This window comes from Micropterus salmoides, unplaced genomic scaffold (genome assembly GCF_014851395.1).
Source record: "Micropterus salmoides isolate LMB-PRFRI ecotype aquatic unplaced genomic scaffold, ASM1485139v1 Ms_hic_scaffold_9, whole genome shotgun sequence".
Lineage (NCBI taxonomy): Eukaryota > Metazoa > Chordata > Actinopteri > Centrarchiformes > Centrarchidae > Micropterus > Micropterus salmoides.
The window spans coordinates 20,073,544-20,096,313 of NW_024044681.1; the positions used below are offsets into that span (position 1 = coordinate 20,073,544).

Consider the following 22,770-nt stretch of genomic DNA (forward strand, 5'->3'; position numbering starts at 1 on the left):
TCATGAGTGAGCATAATCCGAAACATAACCGCTTTCATACAGAGATCCTGCAGTTAACACGGAAACACCGGCATGCCAGCTGTGGCTTTCCTTCAGACATGTTCAGGCTCTGTTACTTAAACGTTCCTGGCTGAGATAGTGCAGCGAGCCGGCATATTGGCAGAATACAGGTACCAAAAAAAAAGGCAGTGTGACAGACGCTATAGACAGACAGGGAGATGGCTTCACACACCATGCTTGAAACTCAACTAAACTCCCACGGCAACGTTACTGTAATATTTTTATCAGCTGCAGGTTGAACTACTCCATGCTCCTTACATAACGTTACATTTACTGCATTTAGTCGACGTGCCATGAGTCTACCTGCTTTTCAGTAGGCTAACTTGCTTGCCATTCACCAGTCTTGTGCCGAGTTGTGGTTCCCCACAGGTCTATTTCAAGTAGTGGTGCCTCTCTTCCTCTTTTACCACACACACACACGTGCTACGCCACACATGTGCACTGACCCCCCTTTTCTTAAGGGTTAGGATTACAATTTTGGATTTATTCTCGCACTTTAAAGAGATTTATTAAAATTTTTACTTACAGCATTAAATGTTGATATTTATATCATAATCTGCTGTATCTTAACTTTTTGGTTAAAGAAATGGTAGTTCTATGTAAAATAGTCATACTATAGTCATACATTTATGAGAGAAAATTTATGAGAGAAAAATGATAGCAGACCGTCCCTGCATGAACATCATCTGAAATACAAGTTAGACCAATCATATTACGTCTGTGTCTCACTGTTCAAAAACTTGCACTTATGAAAGGGTGTGCGTGTTTCATTTGAATCCAGTTGTATTTATATGCCTAAATGCAAATGAGAAGCATTCTGCTTATTTTATTCCATTCATTAAATTTGTCTGAGGTCCTTCTGGCCACAGCCAGGCAGCCATTGTGCATCCCTTCTCAGCATGTTCATTTCAAGCAGTGATGCAAAATGGTGCAGGTAAAAGTAACCAGTCCACTTCTGTAGTAATCATAGCCTTCACTCCAGTTCTCCACCTATGGCTCATTCCTGGCCTGTCATTGCATCACGACTCTTCACCGGCTTCATCTATCTCTGCATCGGCTGCAGCTGTGTTTTCCTGCTCCGGGTCACCAGGTAGGATGTCTGCGACTGTCTGGATGAGCTCCTCAATCTGCTGCTCTGATAAACGCTCCTCACTCTCTTCCACCATCTGAACACAAACAGAACATTAAAGAAATCTTCACCAACAATTGTTTATTTTTTTGTATTATTATTATTTCATTTGAGTAATTTACTAAACAGCTGGGCACTGTACTTTTTAGCAAATGTTACTGAAATAAGGATGAATAGAGTATTTGTCGGAGACCAATCGTGTCTGCGAATTAATACTCATATGGTGCTCTAATGAGTATTTCCAGGAGCAGGACTTGTGTGTGGGACTCAAAGTAAACTACAGTGGATGTTCATCTTAATTAAGGAAAAACGTTTTTTTATTGTTTTATACGTACAATACTTGTTAGTAGGATCAGTTCATTGTTGATTTGGGACTTTTTGTGTTATGTGTGTGGGATAAAAAGAATCGGTTCATTTCTACCACAATATATGTGTGAAACAACAATCATGTACCCGAAATGTACACCAGTAGTGAATAAAGGAAACAGATGAGAGGTAAACTGTAATAATAGTAATTGATGACAGTTGAATAAACCACTCACCAGCTGAATTTCCACAGCTGTTTGTGGCCGGTGGTTCAAGAGCTGCAGTTTTTCTGCCCTGATGGGGGAAAAATATCAGCGAGTATATATACTGACTTTCTGTACTCAACATACGGTGCACAGAATGTGTTTATCTTAAATAAATATGGTGCATCTGATTTAATCTATTCCTAATGACAAATAAAACCATGAATATAAAATATATGTCTCTGTTGGATCTTACTGACTTTGTGAGTTTGTGAGGCATCATGGTGGTGAGGAAATCTTTGACGATCTCTGGACTCTGCCTGCTGCAGGGCGTCTTTGACAGGTGCTTCAGCGTCTGTGTGGAAATGCAGATGAAACTGTGGGCATGCTGTTGTAAAAATGTCAACGTGAACAAGAGGCTCACAGAGCAGGTTTAAGATAGTGAAGAGAGTGAGAGGCTGTGTGCCGACCTCATACATGATGGTGTTGAGGTTCTGCTGCCCGGTGCTGTGTTTGTTCTTCCCGCTTTCCTTCCTCTGTTCCTTCAGGTCTGTGAGGAGTTTGAACACCTGAGAAACAACAGAAAAATATGAATTGACACACTAAATAATTGTCATCTCTTGACCAGACAGTACAAAGCGATTTAATGTAAAACAGAGGGACATAACACATTACCTTACCTCATAGTTACTGAGCATAGCAGAGTTAGCATTTTTCCTGAAAAGAAGAAAATAAGTTATATTTAAGCTTTATTCTTGACCTTTGGAAAGTGTATATGTAGCCAAATATTCTACGCTCAAAAGTTAACTTACTAGCTTTTGTTGCTTTTAAACAAATCTTAGTCTTCAGTGACTGAATGAAGACTGCAATATGTGGCTGAAAGGTCCAAAACATGGATGGTGGACCATTGAGTTTAGATTATTTTAGTTTAAAAAAAGTGAGAAAAGTGTTTATGATAAGAGTTAAATGAGGTAGTTGTGATATAGATGAGCACATAGGGCAACATAAAGGGTGGCTGAAGGCACTGAAAAGAATGTATGTCGTGTTTTTATTTAATGTAAAACTATTTTAAAAAGTTTAATTTTGTGAACCACATTACATTTGTTTTTCACTACTATGTACTTTGTACAGTAGATCTGGAAACATGCCAAATGCTTCACTGTAGCAAAACATTTTTTTCATTATCAACTAATCTTTTTAATGTTAAAAAACACCCATTACAATTTCCCACAAGTACCTAGGGTCCAAAATCCAAACATATTAAAATTTTATCTCAATTATCAGGAGAAAAACCTAGGAAATCCTCACATTTGAGAAAGTGGTACAAAGATTCCTGTAAATGACTTAAATGGTTCATCAATTACGCATTTATGTTGACAATTATATTTCTGTCGATGTTAACTACTAACTACTAACTGTTTCAGCACTACTTTATAAAGCCAAAACAAGAGTTCGCATGCTATTTCTCAAGCAAAGTACACTGAGTGAATTATTCAAACCATACACTAAAACATAAATTCACCAAAACAAAAGGCTCAGTGTTTTGGGTCTGTTCTAGCACTTAACCAAATATGCAATCAACAGCATCCACTGTCTTAGCTGACTTATTCGCTATTAGAATCTGCTCATTAACTCTTTAAACAGACTGTAATTTTGTGTTTTTCGACAGCACTGACCGAGACTTAAAAATGTATCTAAATCCAGCTGTCACTACACTCAGTTTGTAACATCCTGATCAATAAATTAACTGGAAACTGCGCAAAGACATCGCTGTAGTATTTTCAACCAACACGATTATCTACAGTTCAACTAAACAATATAAAGCAGACAATTAAGTAACTCACTGTTAAAAAACTTTTTATTTTTTATTTTTATTCTTACACTTCCATTTCACCTGGTGAGTCGTTCGGTCCGCAGTATCTGTGCCCGTGTGGAAAATGTAGTCCGGGTGAAATGTTCCGCCGGAAGCAAGTGCAACTCTATGTTTAAAATAAAAAAACATTCTTCATGTCCTCGCTTTGTGTGGCCTTGCTTATATCCAACTACTTGTTTTTCAGTCTTTTTTCACGTGACACATTTGTTTCTTAATGCTTCTGTCAGAAGACCAAATGCATTTTTGCTGTATAAAACTAGTACATCATTATCAAACTACTGTAAATTTGATCAAGAATAATTATTTTGTTATAAGCATGCTGCGTGCATAACAAATTTGGCAATTGAACATTCAAATATGTTCCTGTGTTGGATTAGGGCTTACAAATATGTCTACTTTCATGATCACGTATCACCTGTATTCCATAAAGTGGCACATACATACAGATTTCCAAGGTTATAGATTCTCATTTAAAAATGAAAAATGTTTTATTATGACCTCATATAAGGTATCAACACAACGACAGTATGACAGAATATTTCAATATCCAATGTTGTACAATTGTTTTAAAATGTAAATCACAAACAAAAATTTAATTAAAATCTCAAATGTGATTTTCATAAAAACCGTTTTAAGACAGTTTTAAGATAAACAGAAATCAGGTATAAAATCTGATATTCTCTTCTTTTGTATAAAGATAAACATTTCTGATAAAGACTCCTTAAATGCTGCAATTACACAAGTGTGAACATTATATGTTCTGAACCAGAGACCCTACAGTCAGGGCTCTCTGGTGGACAAGCTATGTAATGTTTCTCAACAATCTTTCTATATTGCCCCAAACATGCTGTAATTTCAATTTACTGGCATGAATGTCAAAAGAACAATATTGCATTAAAAGATAATACAAAAGAAAAGAAAAGAAAAATTAAATTCATACAGTTCATTAAATAAACAAATAAAATAAATAAAATATCAAAAGTGTGTGTTTAAATAATCAATTAATTTGCCTAATTAATTTTAAAAAGTTCATCAAATAAATAATATAAAATAAATAAAACAGTAAACAGCTGCGCTGCATTTTCTTGTTACTTTTCTGATCACATTTACCCCAACACAGATGTATCTCTAATTGGCCATTTTATTGATCAGTTGGGCTCTTTTGGAAATCCAACCAACAAATATAATTTACAGACAGCTTTAAGAAATTATTGCTGAAATAATATAATACATATGCATAAAGATTAGCATTTAGAAATACAAACATGGGGCTGAAAATTACTATTGAAAACAGAGTTACTTTTATCCTAAAACTGATTAACATAATATAAAACATGGTTTGTATATCTTTCGACCAAACCCTGCACTCTGTAGGTGTTTAACAATGAAAGTATCCTGACAAATAAAACACGGCAGTCTTTGTTGCTCTCTGGGGGGATGAGTCTTGCACTGAAAGTGCTCCTGTGTTTGAGCAGCACGTCATGGAGTGGGTGGGAGATATTGTCTAAGATGACATGTAGTTTGGACAGTTCCTCCTCTCTGACACCACCGACAGAGAGTCCAGCTCCACGCCCACAGCATCACTGGCATTGCAGATCAGTTTGTTGAGTCTGTCAGCTTCCGCTACCCTCAGCCTGCTGCCCCGGCATGCAACAGCAAACAGCCACAAGCACTGACCACAGACTCATAAAACATCCTCAGCATTGTCCGGCAGATGTTGAAGGACCTCAGCCTCCTCAGAAAATAGAGACGGCCCTTCCTGTAAAGGGCTCGAGTGTTCTTGGCCCAGTCAAGTTTATTGTCCATGTGCACTCCCAGGTATTTGTAATCCTCCACAATGTTCACAGGACTTATCCACAGCTATTTGACATTAATTGTGATTCACTTGTACTTAACACTTAAATACAACAATATAAACAACAAATGTAAGCTGGTCATCACTCTCCTCCTCATGCATAATAAAGTTTTGCATGATGCCCTGTCACATGTCTTTAATGAGCAAAACTTATATCCATGCAGGCAATAAAATTTAACAATTTAAACAAGCTTCTGGAAAAAGCTTGTTAACATGTTATCTAATGTTAGCTGGGACCATACCAAACATGTATTGGCATCAAACCAACTGTGGGATTAGGAAGCCCCATTTTTTGTAACATTAAAGTGGTTGAACAACAACATTCACCTCTGACTTGTATATAATTCATTAGCTACTTGGTTCATATTCCCATAGTTTCGTTGTTATATTATTATAAGTAGACACGACATTACAATTTAGCAACATCAAAATGAGACAGTTAATAGTGTTATGAGTTTTGTTGTGGCATAGTAGAGGATGTTTACTGTTGCTAGCTGGAGTCTTCAGGGACAGGAGATCGGAGCGACTGGCTCACCCTCCCATCCCAAACCATACAGTCTATGTCTATGAAGATTCTCAGTCATCCAGGTTATAGTTATCCAACGAAGGTTTAATTCAAGGGCAACTGGACTTGGTTGAAGCTACTGGAAGACGTTTCGTCCCTCATCCAAAGGACTTCTTCAGTTGTGACTGACTGGCAGGGAAACTCAGCTATTTAACCTCAGTGGGGTCGTTTGCCAGGGTCATTGATACCGCTGGTTCTTTAGTGTTCCTGGTTGCTGTAACGACAGTCGTTACAGTCATTAAGACTACCGGTGGCCAAGACTGAATGACCATCGTTGGCATCTTCACCTGAGGCCAATAGGTTACGTTTGTTGAGTTTCCTGGGAAGTGATGAAAGGACAGCATTGTAAGTGGGGGATAAGTGGTGGCGTAGACCCCCTCCTCTGTTCAAACAGAGAACATGGAGCCTTCTTGCTGTGAGGCCACAGTCCTATCTCCCGGGCCATCGTGCCGCAATCAAAACACAAATATGAAAAAATAAATAAAATCACTAATGAATATCGATAAATCGTTATTATTAAATGTTTATTATTATGACCTTATGTAAGGTATGAACACAATGACAGAATATTGCAATATCCAATCTTGTACAGTTCTTTTAAAAATATATATATATATCTCAAATGTGATTTTCTTAAAAACAGCTTAAAGACAGAAGATAAACAGGTAAAAATCAGGTATGAAATCTGATACTCTATATAAAAAACAAACATTTCTGACTCCTTTGTGAACATGATATGTACTGAACAAGACACTTAACAGTCAGGGCTTTTTGGTGAACAAACTATGTAATGTTTCTCAATAAGGTTTCTGTATTGCCCCAAACATGTAACTGTATCTTTGGCACTGCTGCGCTGCAATTTCTTGTTACTTTTCTGATGACGTTTACCCCAACACAGATGTATCTGTATCTGGAAATTCAACCAGTGCACACAAATATAAGTTACAGATAGTTTTAAGAAATCATTTGACATTTGTTGAAATAATAATACAGTATGGACAAAATTAGCATTTATGGATACATGTGGCTAAAAATGAATGTTGAGAAAACATAGTCACCTCTATCCTAAAACTGATTATGCTTAAATGAATAAAACATGGTTTGTATGACATCTTTCGACAAAGCCCCTGCACACACACCAAAGTTTCCTGATAAATAAAACACGATAGCCTTTGTTGCTCACTGCTGAAAAAGCTTTAACTGTCTCCTGTCACCAGTTGTATTTGTAACTGTACAGTCAATCAGTGTCCATTGGGACAGGCTCCTCTGTCTGAGAGAGGAATTGAAAGAACTTCTTCAAACTCTCATCATTTGTGACCACCGAATTGTTGACTGCATTTTTAAACGAGGTGGGATTTCTGCTCTCAACCAGTCTCTTCAATCCGGTCATCATGTTTTGCTGATGTGAATAATCACAAGTGAGGTATGCCTTCAACACGTCAAACTTCTCCCTTTCCACTATCTGGACAATGATGCGTTCGAGAATGACGGACAAAGGATGGCCAAACTCTATGACACTCTGGCTTTGACCCCTTGCATTCTTGTAGGCAAATCCCCCTGAATGCATGGCAACAACATTACAGTGCTCATCGAAGACAGGAGAGCCAGATGAGCCAAAGTAAAAACAAGACTCATAAGTCAGAGCCTGTCTCCTTTGTTCAACAGATTTTGCCACATGCGGAAAAAACTCATTGGTAAGCAACTGAATGGGCCCGGGTGAACGATTGTAATGACTGCCTTCCACCTGAACGCCCTGAGGATTTTCAAGGTAATGCCTCTCCAAAACCTGGTTGCGGTTCGCAGTCTGAATAATCACGCATGGATCTATCTTTTTCACACCGCCATAAGGATGCCCAATAATGCAAATTCCACCTCTTGGTGGAATGAATCCAAAGTGTTTTAACAGACAATCAGGCAACATCTGATCGGCACCAAGCTTCAACAAAGCCCAGTCATACTCGTGCCCTGAATTATCGAGATAGTGTTCAAAGCCAACAAGCTCTTCCACTTCTGCTGCCGATTCTTCCATCTGGTCTAGACTTTCAAAAGAGAAATGGACAGTGAGCCTCTCAGTGAGCTGCTCTGTACTCTCATTATAAATGTTTTTAACTACGTGGCCATTTGTGAGGACAAACCTGTCAAATAGGAGAAAGCCACTTCCTTCTGGCCTTCCCTTTGTTCTCACTTGGCAAACAGAATTACTGAGCTCCATCAGCTTCTTCATTGTTTTCACTTCCCTGCAGGTCTCATCACTCTTTCCAAACTCCACACGGAAGAGATTCTGGATACGAGAAAGCTTCAGACCTGGCTGAGTTTTCATCCCTTTCACCCAATCTTTAAATTGTGAAGACAGGTGACGCTGCAATGTTTCTGAATGAGGTATTTCACATACCATGTTGCCTGGTGAAATATTACCATTTGGCTTCTCTTTTGGCTCGTTGTCTTTCACTGACTCAGTCGAGGTGGACTGCTGTGGAGGATCTTGGTTTCCATCAGAGTCAGATCTCTGAGATTCATTTTGTATCATGTCAGCATCATCAAGACTGCCAGGCTGACTCTCTGGGGGACTGGACTTATTGAGCAGTATGATCTGGAAAGTTTTGCCATCAAGATCATCAACAAGATTGGACATTTCCGTGGTTACTTCAGTTTTCATTTGAGAAAGCACACAGTTCTTTTTGAATATGATATTCAGTAAACGACCATCTCTTTTTAGAGCTTGCTTCACCTTTTCCCCTTTGTATGCGTATACAGTAATTTCCTGAATTACTTTTTTTAGTTCTGGGTTTCTCATGATTTTCACAACATTTTTACCTCCCTTTGTCAGTAAATGAAACATCACAATCTTGCCAGATGGCCTCTTTCTCTGGAGACGTATAGGACCAGTAACTGATTGCTTCAGCTTATCTACAGCTTTAATGTACTTGACAGTCAGACGTTCATTAGAAGCAATTAAGTTGCATGGAAAGTGTGAACTAATAGCTTTTCCATCTCTTACAATAACAAGCTCTTTGTTCTTGTTCTTTTCTGCAATTTCTCTAAACTGCAGACTTCTCATCAGCACGACCTCAACAGTTCCTGCTTCATCGCAGGTAATGTTTGTGGGTCTCTTGTCACCTGAGCACCACTCGAAAGAATGGGTTTCATGTGGCTCCTTTTCCTGGGAATGAAACACAATTAAGATTTCAAAACAGTACAAAAGGCAATACTCAAGTAAAACAAACTAACAAAAAGAAAATAAGAAGTTGCCTTTTTTACTATTTAAAGTGTATAAAATCTTTTTTATTTGTAGAGGATCAAAATAACGTGGATAAAATGTTAATTCCTCCCACCCCCACAAATAGAATCTAATTCTGTAGGATACACTGCTATTTAACTTTAATGTATCAACATAGATATAAAATAACATGACAAACCTCTGCAACAGGTTGTGTATTAGGAGGCTGACTGCTTTGCCCATCCTGGTTGTCTCTTTCTTTCTTGATCTGACAGACAGAATTATTAATTAATTATTAAAAGCAATGTATTACAGAATGCATCCAAGACTTTTGACATGTGATTTCCTTGATAAGAGGCACAGAGCTAGATGAAATTGCTGAACCCATATAAATCAGTAGACATGAGAAGATTGGTACCGTGAAAAACTTGTCCAGTGGTCCATTAATTTTGGGATTTGGTTCCATTTTTCTTAACGAGACGTTTTAACTCTAAAATAAGGTGATTTAGTATCTGATCTAGAAGAAAAGGCAAGAAAATTTATCAATTTATAATGACTTACAGTACACATGGAATCAACACTTGGTGCATGCATATCAATATTACATTTATTGTGATTCACTTCTCTAATAACACAACAAATGTGGTGGCCATGACTCTTTTCGTTTGTTTTATTGAACGTGAATATATTTATCATATTCACGTACTCACTTTGTTAACATAGCAGTCAAATGAAGTCTTAGTCAACAAGTTATCTAGTTATTCAGCGACATCATTACTCAATACGGACCACAGATAACTTAACAGTCTCATCTTTAGCCAAAACGGAGCAGTTGAAGGTATTTTAACATGAACTTACCAAAAACTTGCGAACAAAAGACACTTCGACGCTTCCTTGTCTGTGACTAATAACAGTTTTCCGCCTTTTTCACGCCCCACCTCTTCTGTCGTAATAAATATCGTGACGAAGGGGGTGCACAATAGTGGGTGCACGACGGACGACAAGCTCTGTGGATCGCCTTCCATGGTGACACACCGCAGACTAGTGTTCAGTGAGGGCTGAGTGGAAAGGGAAAGGCGTTGGGAGCAGTTTATTAAAATTTCTTTAGTTGAGAACATCAGTATTTTACTGTGTTGCGTCGGAACCATACAATCTTAGCCCGGAACCTTATATAATCTATGGTCGGAACCCGGCACAGTAACCGTCCCGTACCCGTTACGCGTGAAACGTCTTCGGTCTTGTAAAGAGACAGACACATATTCAGTACAAGCAGCAAGGTTATTGCAAGACGACTTGAAGCTCATTGAGTTCTTCCGGTTGACATTCAACATCCCTTCTGCCAAAACATTTCACCAGACGACACCTCTACAACAGCCGTCGTCCATAAACATGGCCAGTACAGAGGTAAGGTTACCGCGGTGAAATTAGTTTTAAGTTGGATATTCGACAGACATTCGCCCAGGATCCAGTGACGGCTTTTTAGTCAGTTCACCCAGTGACGGTTGTATAAGTGCGGTTAGCTCACCTCTGATGGCTCGCTTTTAACCAACGGGGGTTAACTTAGGGACCATCAATAAATTACAATTGTGAGAACAGTGTTATGGGAAAATCATTATTTATTTCAATAGCTTCCAAGTCATGTGACACAGGGACTTCAAACCAATGCCGAATTGTAGTACTATACTAGACAAATGAGACACACCCCTTCATATTTGATTTGAGTGCATTTTTTATTTTATATGAATATTTATTCATAATTTATTGAAAAAAGTGCTGTTTTTTTTCAATAGCTTCCAAGTCATGTGACACAGGGACTTCAAACCAATGCCGAATTGTAGTACTATACTAGGCAAATGAGACACACCCCTTCATATTTGATTTGAGTGCATTTTTTATTTTATATGAATATTTATTCATAATTTATGTAAAATAATGCCTTTTTTTTTTCAATAGCGTCCAAGTCATGTGACACAGGGACTTCAAACCAATGCCGAATTGTAGTACTATACTAGACAAATGAGACACACCCCTTCATATTTGATTTGAGTGCATTTTTTATTTTATATGAATATTTATTCATAATTTATTGAAAAAAGTGCTGTTTTTTTTCAATAGCTTCCAAGTCATGTGACACAGGGACTTCAAACCAATGCCGAATTGTAGTACTATACTAGGCAAATGAGACACACCCCTTCATATTTGATTTGAGTGCATTTTTTATTTTATATGAATATTTATTCATAATTTATGTAAAATAATGCCTTTTTTTTTTCAATAGCGTCCAAGTCATGTGACACAGGGACTTCAAACCAATGCCGAATTGTAGTACTATACTAGGCAAATGAGACACACCCCTTCATATTTGATTTGAGTGCATTTTTTATTTTATATGAATATTTTTTTATATTTTTTTCTTCAATAGATTCCATTTCAAATGATTCAGGGACTCAAAACCAATGCCGAATAGTACTACTACCTGTTACACATATTACACACCTCTTGTACAACTGCAGTTGTACCACACAGAGTCAGTCATTTTCTTCCACAGCATTGAGCAGATTTCAAAGAAACACTTTATTTACACAACGGACATTCCCAGTTTCCTTCCATTGCCTCTTCATATTGTGTGCTGTCCATTCCACACACTGAGCATGGAACCACCGTTCACAACCATCACACTGGACCTGTGGAATTAAAATAAATCTTTCGTAACATATATATATATATATATATATTTCAATGTCTGTTGCTTAGATGTAGAGCGGTTGTCCACTACATGGAAGATATATGCCCCCTCTGTATTTGCTCAGAAGGCTGTGCCATTGTTGTGTGAGTGTGTGTGAACGAGTATTAGTTTCTTTCTCATCAGCAGTTGGCACCTTGCATTTATATCTCTGCCATCGTTGTATGAATGTGTGTGTGAATGGGTACCAATAATCTTCTTAGCGGTTATAATCACCCACTGCGGAGCCCTCCTGTCCTGGGCCGTGCACATCCCATGCCAGGTGGTGAAGTTTCCAGTCAGGATGCTTTCTATGACTTCTCTATTAAGGTTGACAAGAATTTGGCATGGGAATGTAGAGTTCTTAAGCTTCCTTTAGAAATTAATTTATTACTTATATAAAGTATCCAACGAGGGTTAAAATGAAGGGCAACTGGACTTGGTTGAAGATACTGGAAGACGTTTCGTCCCTTATCCAAAGGACTTCTTCAGTTCTGACTGACTGGCAGGGAAACTCAGCTATTTAACCTCAGTGGGGTCGTTGGCCCGGGTCATCGATACCGCTGGTTCGTTAGTGTTCCTTGGTGTGACGACAGTCGTTACAGTCGTTGAGACTACCTGTGGCCAAGACTGAACGACCATCGTTGGTATCTTCACCTGAGGCCAATGGGCCAATGGGTTACGTTTGTTGAGTTTCCTGGGAAGTGATGAAAGGACAGCATTGTAAGTGGGGGATAAGTGGTGGCGTAGACCCCCTCCCCTGTTCAATGACGGCTTCTCAACCCTGGTGTAGATGGCTTCCTTGACACCTCTTTCAAACCATCCATCTTCTCTGTCTAAAATGTGCACCTGGTGGTCCTCAAACGAGTGTCCTCTGTCCTTCAGATGTAAGTAGACTGCAGAGTCTTGACCTGAGGAGTTGCCAAATTCTTGTCAACCTTAATAGAGAAGTCATAGAAAGCATCCTGACTGGAAACTTCACCACCTGGCATGGGATGTGCACGGCCCAGGACAGGAGGGCTCCGCAGTGGGTGATTATAACCGCTAAGAAGATTATTGGTACCCATTCACACACACATTCATACAACGATGGCAGAGATATAAATGCAAGGTGCCAACTGCTGATGAGAAAGAAACTAATACTCGTTCACACACACTCACACAACAATGGCACAGCCTTCTGAGCAAATACAGAGGGGGCATATATCTTCCATGTAGTGGACAACCGCTCTACATCTAAGCAACAGACATTGAAATATATATATATATATATATATATAATATGTTACGAAAGATTTATTTTAATTCCACAGGTCCAGTGTGATGGTTGTGAACGGTGGTTCCATGCTCAGTGTGTGGAATGGACAGCACACAATATGAAGAGGCAATGAAAGGAAACTGGGAATGTCCGTTGTGTAAATAAAGTGTTTCTTTGAAATCTGCTCAATGCTGTGGAAGAAAATGACTGACTCTGTGTGGTACAACTGCAGTTGTACAAGAGGTGTGTAATATGTGTAACAGGTAGTAGTACTATTCGGCATTGGTTTTGAGTCCCTGAATCATTTGAAATGGAATCTATTGAAGAAAAAAATATAAAAAATATTCATATAAAATAAAAAATGCACTCAAATCAAATATGAAGGGGTGTGTCTCATTTGCCTAGTGTAGTACTACAATTCGGCATTGGTTTGAAGTCCCTGTGTCACATGACTTGGAAGCTATGGAAAAAAAAAAGGCATTATTTTACATAAATTATGAATAAATATTCATATAAAATAAAAAATGCACTCAAATCAAATATGAAGGGGTGTGTCTCATTTGCCTAGTATAGTACTACAATTCGGCATTGGTTTGAAATCCCTGTGTCACATGAATTGGAAGCTATTGAAAAAAAACAGCACTTTTTTTCAATAAATTATGAATAAATATTAATATAAATTTTAATATGTACTCAAATCAAATATGAAGGGGTGTGTCTCATTTGCCTAGTCTAGTACTACAATTCGGCATTGGTTTGAAATCCCTGTGTCACATGACTTGGAAGCTATTGAAAAAAAGGCATTATTTTACATAAATTATGAATAAATATTCATATAAAATAAAAAATGCACTCAAATCAAATATGAAGGGGTGTGTCTCATTTGCCTAGTCTAGTACTACAATTCAGCATTGGTTTGAAGTCCCTGTGTCACATGACTTGGACGCTATTGAAATAAATAATGATTTTCCCATAACACTGTTCTCACAATTGTAATTTATTGATGGTCCCTAAGCTAACCCCCGTTGGTTAAAAGCGAGCCATCAGAGGTGAGCTAACCGCACTTATACAACCGTCACTGGGTGAACTGACTAAAAAGCCGTCACGATCCTGGGTGAATGTCTGTCGAATATCCAACTTAAAACTAACTTCACCGCGGTGGTAAGGTTAATGTTTAGCCGACAATCTGCATGCTCGTGCTGTTGTTTTAACACCCAGCTGGACCCTGACGCAAGCTGTCAAACCGAGGATCCTGTATTATGCCTGTTACGTGTCTTTTCGTTAACATTAATGTAGCGGTGTAAATAACACACATTACTGTCCCTCTGTCCGACAGGGAAGTAAACTTTGGGGAGGTCGTTTCGTGGGAGATACTGATCCTATCATGGAGAAGTTTAATGCGTCCATCGCCTATGACCAGAGGATGTGGGATGCTGACATCCGAGGAAGCAAGGCTTACGTGAAAGCTCTGGAAAAGGCTAAGCTGGTCACTACCGAGGAGATGAATCAAATTGTACATGGGCTGGATCAGGTACACACACACACACACACACACACACACACACACACACACACACACACACACACACACACACCACACACACACACACACACACACACACACACACACACACACACACACACACACACACACACAGAAAATAAACTAAAAGTTCATTACATCATAAGTCCACACTTCAGCATGAAATGACTAGGCTGTATGATTATGAACTTTCTGATTAGAGCTGCAACGATTAAGTGACTAACTATTAAATTCGATTAATTACTAAAAAAGTAATTATTTGGGAACTGATTCCAGCTTCTTAAATTTCATTTATTTAATTTCTTTGTATCTTTGACAGGGACAGTGTTCATTAACAGCAAAGAAACTGTAAATGAGCCAGAGTTAGCAGAATAGGCTCATTTTCATCTGTTGTCCCTGGTCAGTTATTAAAATGGCAACCCAAGCGTCCCTTGTGTCCTGTGTGGGAATGTTTCCTCTCCTTTGTGACAGTAAACTGAATATCTTTGGCTTGTGGTCAAAACAAAACATTTGACGCCATCTTTGGATTTGGGAGAACTGATTCACTGATTCACACCATTTTCTGAAATTTTTTAGACCAAATAACAAATTGATTAATTGAGAAAATAATCAACACATTTCTCATCACAGTTCTCTCATACTTGCATGCAAGGAAATACACTCCTGCTGCATTGTGGGCATGTGTGTCCGTGTAGATGCCTGTTAATAGATGACAGCTGAAAATGTGCCATGCCACAGAATTCCTGTGTGTGTGTGTGTGTGTGTGTGTGTGTGTGTGTGTGTGTGTCGTGAACAATATCATCATGTGACAGATGTCAGCTGCCAAACAGCTCCAGTAATCCCCCTCCCACAGTCAGGTCTTTTTTCAGGGTGGCGTCTCTTCCCTGATGTTTTACTTAGTCAATGCAAGTGACAGCAGGGCAACCAGTACAATACAGAAACACTAACACTGTTGTCTAATGCTACCTAGAATTCAGTGGGTCCATGTACTGTATTTACAACAGTAACAACTATTTGTACACTCCTCATTTGGCGATCTGAAAAATGTCAGGCTGCAACAGCTGTACTAAAGCAAAACTATTTCATTGCACTGTGTTTATTTAGCCGACTTAGTGATACGGTCCTTTTTTTTTTTTTTTTTACCCTCCAGATTTCTGAAGAGTGGACCAAAGGTGTTTTTGTGCTCAAACCTGGAGATGAAGACATTCATACTGCCAATGAGCGCAGGCTAAAGGTGAGCGAGAGCTAGTTTGTTCCTCATAACCCTGCAGGAGTAAGTAAGACGTGAATCCCATAATAATACAGTACTGTGCAAAGATTTTAGGCAGGTGTGGAAAAACTCTGTAAAATAAGAATGCTTTCAAATATAGACAAACTTCCTGCAACAACTCGTCTCTCACGAGATTTCAGATGGAGAATTGTCCTTGAGCATGGCTTCAGTTTCTTGTTAAAAACAAAGGGTGTCACTCATAGGAATCTTTTCCATGATGACCTGGTATAACAGTCTGAGACTCTTGGTGGCAAAAAGAAGCACTCTCTGTTGACATAATTGCAACAGAAAATGTAGGAGAGTCATAAAATATTGATAGAAATGCTAATGCTTTTGCTCTTTTCATTAGATTTGTTGACCATAAAGGGGGAAAAATAGAATAACACAACACTTGTGTTTTTAAGTGTGAACTTAAACATGGAGCATTTGGGAGAACAATCAACCAGGAACTTCTGGATAATTTTAGGGTTTTTTATTCTTTTGGTCATGGGTGATGGCTGTGATCAGCGATGTTATAGTCCTTTTATTGCACTTTTTTTTCAGGAGCTAATTGGTGCTCCTGCAGGGAAGCTGCACACTGGCAGGAGCAGAAACGACCAGGTTTGTCTTCAAACTGTATATCTATTTGGAGTTGCAGATTATGTATTACTACATTGTAAGGACTAGCTGACTGTGTGTGGCTGTGTGTGGCTGTGTGTGTGTGTGGACTAGGTCGTGACTGACATGAGGCTGTGGCTGAGAGATGCCATCTCAACCCTGACGGACAATGCCCGACAGCTGATATCTACCATGGTGGAGCGGGCAGCAGCGTAAGACAGATACACACTGGGACACGCAAACACATATCTACTTGTAACTATGCTTTTATAAAGTTGCTCTGTGGTGTCTTTTGTCACTTCTTTCTGAACCTCAGAGAAATTGAGATCCTGTTTCCTGGTTACACTCACATGCAGAGAGCTCAGCCAATCAGATGGAGCCACTGGATCCTAAGGTGACCTTTTTATAAAGCAAAACCTATTTTGCACATCTGCCACCTCCTTTATATGAGATGTATTATTATTATCATTATAACAATTATACATCTATATCTTGTGTTTCTCCGTCCCCACTAACTGGTTTAACCACCTCTCAGTCATGCTGTTGCTCTGAGCAGAGATGTGGACCGGCTTCAGGAGATCAAGAAAAGGGTTAATGTTCTACCCTTGGGCAGGTACGCTGTGTACTCACTCTCGCTGTCTGCCAATGATTTTCGCCCACAGACATGATCAGTTAATAAGAATGAATCCTGTTGTTTTTTTAGTGGTGCAATCGCTGGAACACCATTTGATATTGACAGGGAGCTGCTGCGGAAAGGTCAGGCTACTTATTACTGTCCTACCAAAATATTTGAGAGCACGTTTGTTACAGCTGTCTTTCACCAATGTCTGGTTTATTTATAAAATAAATATTTTTAAAAACTGAAACTATATAATTTCTCCTCATCTGGATCTGTAGAGTTGGAGTTTGATGGTATCAGTCTAAACAGCATGGATGCCACGGGCCAAAGGGACTTTGTTTGTACGTAAGCCATACATGTCAGTCAGCTGTCCAACATAAATTGGTATGAACAATGGAAATGCATTACAATGAAATGGTCTCTCAAAGCTTCTTTTTTTATGTTTGCATGCGTGTATCTTTCTTCAGTGGAGTTTTTGTTCTGGGCTTCGTTGTGTTTGACGCATCTCAGTAAGATGGCTGAGGACCTGATGCTGTACAGCACAAAAGAGTTCTCCTTCGTCACACTCTCTGACGCATACAGGTCAGTTTGTGTTTTCATTATGTGACACCAAATTACTGTTTGCACGTTCGACTTAAGGCTGCACAACCTTTAGATTAAATCATTATTTTGTGGCTTTTGTACAAAGATCCATTGTGCCTTACAGCAATTCATTAGTTCAATATAGTAAATATTTTAAAATGTCTGGGCAAATTATAATAGTTACTGATCTCACCCTTTCATGCATGCCTTATTAAATATTTCAGTGTGTAAGTTTTAGTGGCATCTGGTGGTGAGGATTGCGAATTGCAAATAGTGGCTCACGATGCATTCATGTGCTCCTTTACTGAGTTGTAAAGTCGTTCTTCCGACTTCAGTGTGCGTTGTTGTGCTCTTAAGTCAGAATGTGGAATCAACATGGATGCTACTACAAAGATGTGTTGGATTAGCATTATCAGAGAATATAAACAACACAGACATCTAGTTCTAGACGGCAAAATAACCATTTTTACCATATTACAAAATATATGTTTGCAAAATATGTGTATGCAATACGTTATTTTGAACGAATCAAAGTTCTATATACTTCTTTATGTCCCATATACAATATATTTCTACTTTTGCTATAAAGATTTGAGGAGTAAAAAAAGATTCTGATTATTCCGACACCACATGAATGCACCATCAGTCCATCACTCACCGCTTCCCTTTCCAAGCGTACAGGAGAAGCTACAGTGGCTGACATGATCTGTTGACTCTTCTGCTAAATAATGTGTGTGGGCCTCCATTGGTCTAAATTTCACTTCTTTTATTACTTCTACTTCGTCTTCGAACGTATTCAACGTAGTGACAAACATGCTCTGAAGAGTCGTTTATCCCGTAGAAACATGGCAGTGGTAATAAAAACACAACGGTTCACTATGTAAGGTCTTTATGATGTATATTATACTGCAGTTCTGTCAATAGATCCTCCTTAACATTACACACTGAACCTTTAAGGCTCATTAGTCATTATTCTATTTGATGATGGAATAGTACATCTAGTATTTATTTTACTAAATTACCTCACACTGCATGTTATCAAAGTGATCTCTCTAGCCTGTGAGGTTCATTTTAAATCTGTGTTACTGCTACGAACTGCTGCTGATTTCATGAGGCCTAGACATTAATTGTGCGTGTATAAATGTTCCTTGTTTCTGCTCACATATACTTTTATGCTGTGTGTGTGTGTGTAGCACAGGCAGCAGTCTGATGCCCCAGAAGAAGAATGCTGACAGTCTGGAGCTGATCAGGAGTAAAGCAGGTCGTGTCTTTGGCAGTGTAAGACCTCCTATTAAAGATTAGCCTTTTTTTGGTCAGATGATGTAAAAACATGCATAATGTGAAAATACTAATGATGCTGAAAAGGCTCTTTAACATGTCTTTGTGAAATGAAGTGGTGATATCTTAGTGCCATTAATCCCGTTTACTTATTAGAAGAGGATTGATATGTTAAGAGTGCATTTATTGCAGAAAATCTGCTGGAAGCTCTCCTGAAAATCAGCGCCCTCATGTGCCAAAAACTTATCACTAGTTTTGCTACAGACTCAAACCCTGGCAGCCCAGAGTATAAAAGTCAAGTTTTACTGGTCAAAGCTTTATGGGTGAATCTTTTTACCTTTTTAGAAGCAGAGCACCAAATTAAGAATTGCTGTGCTTTGACACACTTTACTGCTTTCTTTAGTCATTTGTATGACTTCGTATGTTTTTCCTTGTCTGTATGTCAGTGTGCAGGGTTCATGATGACACTGAAGGGCCTGCCCAGCACCTACAACAAAGACCTGCAGGTATAAAAGCTTATCTTTGTGTGCGTTCACTTCATCGGAAGGACATTTTTCTGGATATTTTCACTTTTAACTTTTTTTGCCCTTCTGTCTGTGCCATTGTCAACCTTCTTCAGGAGGATAAGGAGGCCATGTTTGACTGCTATGATACTGTTCATGCTGTGCTGCAGGTGACAACTGGAGTCATGTCAACTCTCAAGGTCAGAGATTTAAGTCATTGTTAATTATTTTGAAGGAACTGCTTGGTCTTGGTATGATGTGGTTGATTGAAATTGTATAGATAACAATTTTGACTGTACTTTGCACAATATTTTCTGATCTTACTCTTAAAAATGTTAGAGGTTTTAGCAGCCTTGTTATGATCTTCCAGTGCAAGTCATCATTAGCATTTTCTTAAACACAAACTGTAAAAGAGGAGATGGTTTTAACTAGTTACAATGATTATGATTTAATTTAATGTCAGGCCACACAAGCTGATACAGTTTGCAGTGTATGAAAGATCTTCCTCAGTTGTGCATATTGTACATGTAAGTGAAGGTTGCAAGTTTCATTTATTTACGTGAAGGTGCTTTTAGTAAGAAGTGGAAAAGGCAGAATATTATTTAGCAGCCCTTGCTGCCTAAATAGGAAATGGCACATTGTGACACACAAGTGTGTGTGTGTGTGTGTGTGTGTGTTTGAGTGATTCATGCAAAATAATGTTGTAAGCCTCATAAGACAAAATGACAATGATCTTGTTTCCTTTGATGTTTCTCCTGTTTCAGATTAACCAGAGTGTGATGGAAGCGGCCCTCAGTCCTGACATGTTGGCTACTGATTTGGCCTACTACCTTGTGAGGAAGGGGGTGAGTAGTGTTTATATTCCCAAATGCAAATTGTGATAACAATACCAATAAGCCATTTTAAAGAAATTTACTTCAAAAAGAAATTAAAAGTCAATGTTTGTTTAATCAAATATAGTAATGTAAATATTATAATATAATAATAAGTGGCAGTATCAAGATTACAGTAAATTAGGAGTGGCAGAAAAGCAGGCAGGTACACAGCTATCAGCTATTTTTCAACATGAATGAATTTGCTTCAGCTGTCCACACACATAATGTGCAATTTCTGTCTGGCATTTGTTTAGTTATTTTGTAATCCTTTTTTAATTCTATTTTTTGGCTTTAAAACAGTGGGTGACAAACTCCTTTGCTATATTGCTGCATTGTTTTGAATTTCTGGTGACTCCATTTGACAAGAACCACAGAGAATAGGAAACTGCTGGATGAAAAACTTTGTATGTCACATAGAGACAAACAAGATAATAGCAAAAATATTATAGTGTTGGTATATTTAATGGCTTTACATGTCTTTAATCGTTACAGTGTGACCCTGTGTCATTCTGTGTTTCAGGTGCCATTCAGAGAGGCCCATGGCATCTCTGGTAAAGCTGTGTTCGCAGCTGAATCCAAAAACATCCTCCTTAATCAACTCACTGTGGAGGACCTGAGTGCTGTCAGGTGACTGTCTTCTTCTCTTTCTCACACACACACACACACACACACACACACACACACACACACACCTAAAAGCCCTTAACATTTAACATAACATTTTGTTTCAGGGAACAGCATTAGTAGAATTTTACTTCCTCTGTTAGTATCTTCTTCATCCGTTTTCTCAATGCCCTCTCTTTTTCTCTTATGTTCTGTCATTTTAGCCCTCTGTATGAAAGTGACGTGTCCTCAGTGTGGGACTACAGGAGCAGTGTGGAGCAGTATAGCGCCCCTGGAGGCACAGCCAAGAGTAGCGTTACTGCACAGGTGGAACACCTGAGGAACTGGGTGAAGAAACAGGTTCAGTGACTTTGACCGAATTTCACCTTAAAAATTTGAATCAGGTTTATTGCCACCATTTAGACTACCAAGTATGAAATGTCAGATTTAGGTCAAAGTGATATTTTTATGACTTTGAAAACCATGTTGCCTTTCATTCTCCCCCTCTTCTTTTAAAGTAAGTGTGCCATGTCAGTTGGTTGATATGTGACCTAGGGATGCTTTAAATGATCCTGCACAGATCACAAGTGTTACAAAGGACCTGACCTGTGTAAATGAGGGGACAAAATAAAGAAATGTTACTCAAACTGTTTTTTCGTTCTGATTCATTAAGACTGACTGAGTTCTACCACACAAGCATCTGTGGCTATTTTCCTGTCTTGACCAACACAGACTCAAGACACTGCTCTTTAATGGCAAAGAAAGGCAAGTATTCTTTTACAGCAGACAATAACGGATGTTTATCAGACAATAACGGATGTTTATCAGTCATTGTGTGCCCAAAGTTGCAGCCATATCAGTAAAACATGGGTGGTGTACTAATTGTCTAGTGAATTTAATGGTAACATATCTGCTATTACTCACTGATGTCATTAAACTGGGGTGGTGATGATGTAGTGGATAAGACACATGCCTTTGGTGTGAGAGACCTGGGTTCGAATCCACTGTGAGACTCCAATGTGTCCCTGAGAAAGACACTTAGCCCCTAGTTGCTCCAGAGGCGTGTGACCTCTGACATATATAGCAATAAGTAAGTAATAAAATGAATAAATGTAACGTATACATGTCTGTGTACTAAGTGTGTGTCTGTGTAAAAGGCAAGGCAAATTGGTTTCTATAGACAAAAGGTTAGGTAAAAGTCCATCAGTGATCAGATTTTATTGACATGAAATCAAAAGTGGTATTATTGATTAAAAAGCCCAATGAGAGCATTCCTATTGTAAACGTATTAAATTCTCACTCGTAATCCTACAAGAATTAAATTCACTTGTTGATTATATACAATCCAATGTATTAAGCAATTAAAGAGGGTCATATAACCAGGAATAAAGAAGAAGTTGTTACTCAGGCAGAGTATCAAAGGTATTTATGTACATTTATAACTCATTTGGTTTTCCCACAAATAAAAAAGTGTACAGTAAATTTAGGAAATACCTTAATCGTCTTATTTTCTATGTTCAATCGTCTGAACAACAGTATAAAGAATAATATATATAACAAGTAAATAAAAAATAGCAGTTATTGAAAAAGGAAAGTCCCCCAGTTTATTATAAAATGTACTGTAAACCCTTATTCTTATTAACACTTATTTTTTATCTTTATTAGAAAATACATTTAAGGAAAAGCAGATTAGAGTTAAAGCCATACTGTCT

At 38.4% G+C, this 22,770-nt stretch overlaps 3 protein-coding genes across 6 annotated transcripts; 1 reads left to right on the top strand and 2 right to left on the bottom strand.

The window, feature by feature from the left end:
* Nucleotides 1-552: 552 nt before the first annotated feature.
* On the bottom strand, nucleotides 553-3,648 carry LOC119895230 (DNA-directed RNA polymerase III subunit RPC9-like). 3 transcript variants are annotated; one of them, XM_038708188.1, is made up of 6 exons: nucleotides 3,580-3,648; nucleotides 2,379-2,415; nucleotides 2,169-2,267; nucleotides 1,959-2,053; nucleotides 1,732-1,789; nucleotides 553-1,226 (listed from the first exon to the last, which is right to left on the bottom strand). In XM_038708188.1, exons 1-6 carry the CDS (start codon nucleotides 3,585-3,587, stop codon nucleotides 1,080-1,082), a joined length of 444 nt encoding a protein of 147 aa, XP_038564116.1. In that variant the 5' UTR covers nucleotides 3,588-3,648; the 3' UTR covers nucleotides 553-1,079. The 3 variants fall into 3 exon arrangements, with proteins under 3 accessions (XP_038564116.1, XP_038564118.1, XP_038564117.1); XM_038708190.1 differs by having other exon boundaries at nucleotides 3,593-3,612; XM_038708189.1 differs by lacking the exon at nucleotides 3,580-3,648 and adding an exon at nucleotides 3,543-3,560.
* A 2,840-nt stretch (nucleotides 3,649-6,488) lies between these two features.
* LOC119895946 (serine protease FAM111A-like) lies at nucleotides 6,489-10,210 on the bottom strand. 2 transcript variants are annotated; one of them, XR_005443135.1, is made up of 5 exons: nucleotides 10,067-10,210; nucleotides 9,627-9,725; nucleotides 9,408-9,476; nucleotides 7,114-9,151; nucleotides 6,489-7,031 (listed from the first exon to the last, which is right to left on the bottom strand). XR_005443135.1 is itself a non-coding variant. In XM_038709367.1 (4 exons), exons 2-4 carry the CDS (start codon nucleotides 9,672-9,674, stop codon nucleotides 7,229-7,231), a joined length of 2,040 nt encoding a protein of 679 aa, XP_038565295.1. In that variant the 5' UTR covers nucleotides 9,675-9,725; nucleotides 10,067-10,210; the 3' UTR covers nucleotides 6,489-7,228. The 2 variants fall into 2 exon arrangements, 1 of the variants encoding a protein (XP_038565295.1); XM_038709367.1 differs by having other exon boundaries at nucleotides 6,489-9,151.
* Nucleotides 10,211-10,425: 215 nt separating this feature from the next.
* Nucleotides 10,426-21,705, top strand: asl (argininosuccinate lyase). Its single transcript, XM_038709368.1, has 16 exons — nucleotides 10,426-10,612; nucleotides 14,525-14,719; nucleotides 15,882-15,965; nucleotides 16,545-16,601; nucleotides 16,713-16,810; nucleotides 16,915-16,992; nucleotides 17,134-17,211; nucleotides 17,302-17,354; nucleotides 17,496-17,558; nucleotides 17,685-17,799; nucleotides 18,993-19,077; nucleotides 19,524-19,583; nucleotides 19,697-19,780; nucleotides 20,345-20,425; nucleotides 20,976-21,082; nucleotides 21,283-21,705. The coding sequence occupies exons 1-16, from the start codon at nucleotides 10,598-10,600 to the stop codon at nucleotides 21,425-21,427; spliced, it is 1,398 nt and encodes a 465-aa protein (XP_038565296.1). The 5' UTR covers nucleotides 10,426-10,597; the 3' UTR covers nucleotides 21,428-21,705.
* The last annotated feature ends 1,065 nt before the right edge of the window (nucleotides 21,706-22,770 follow it).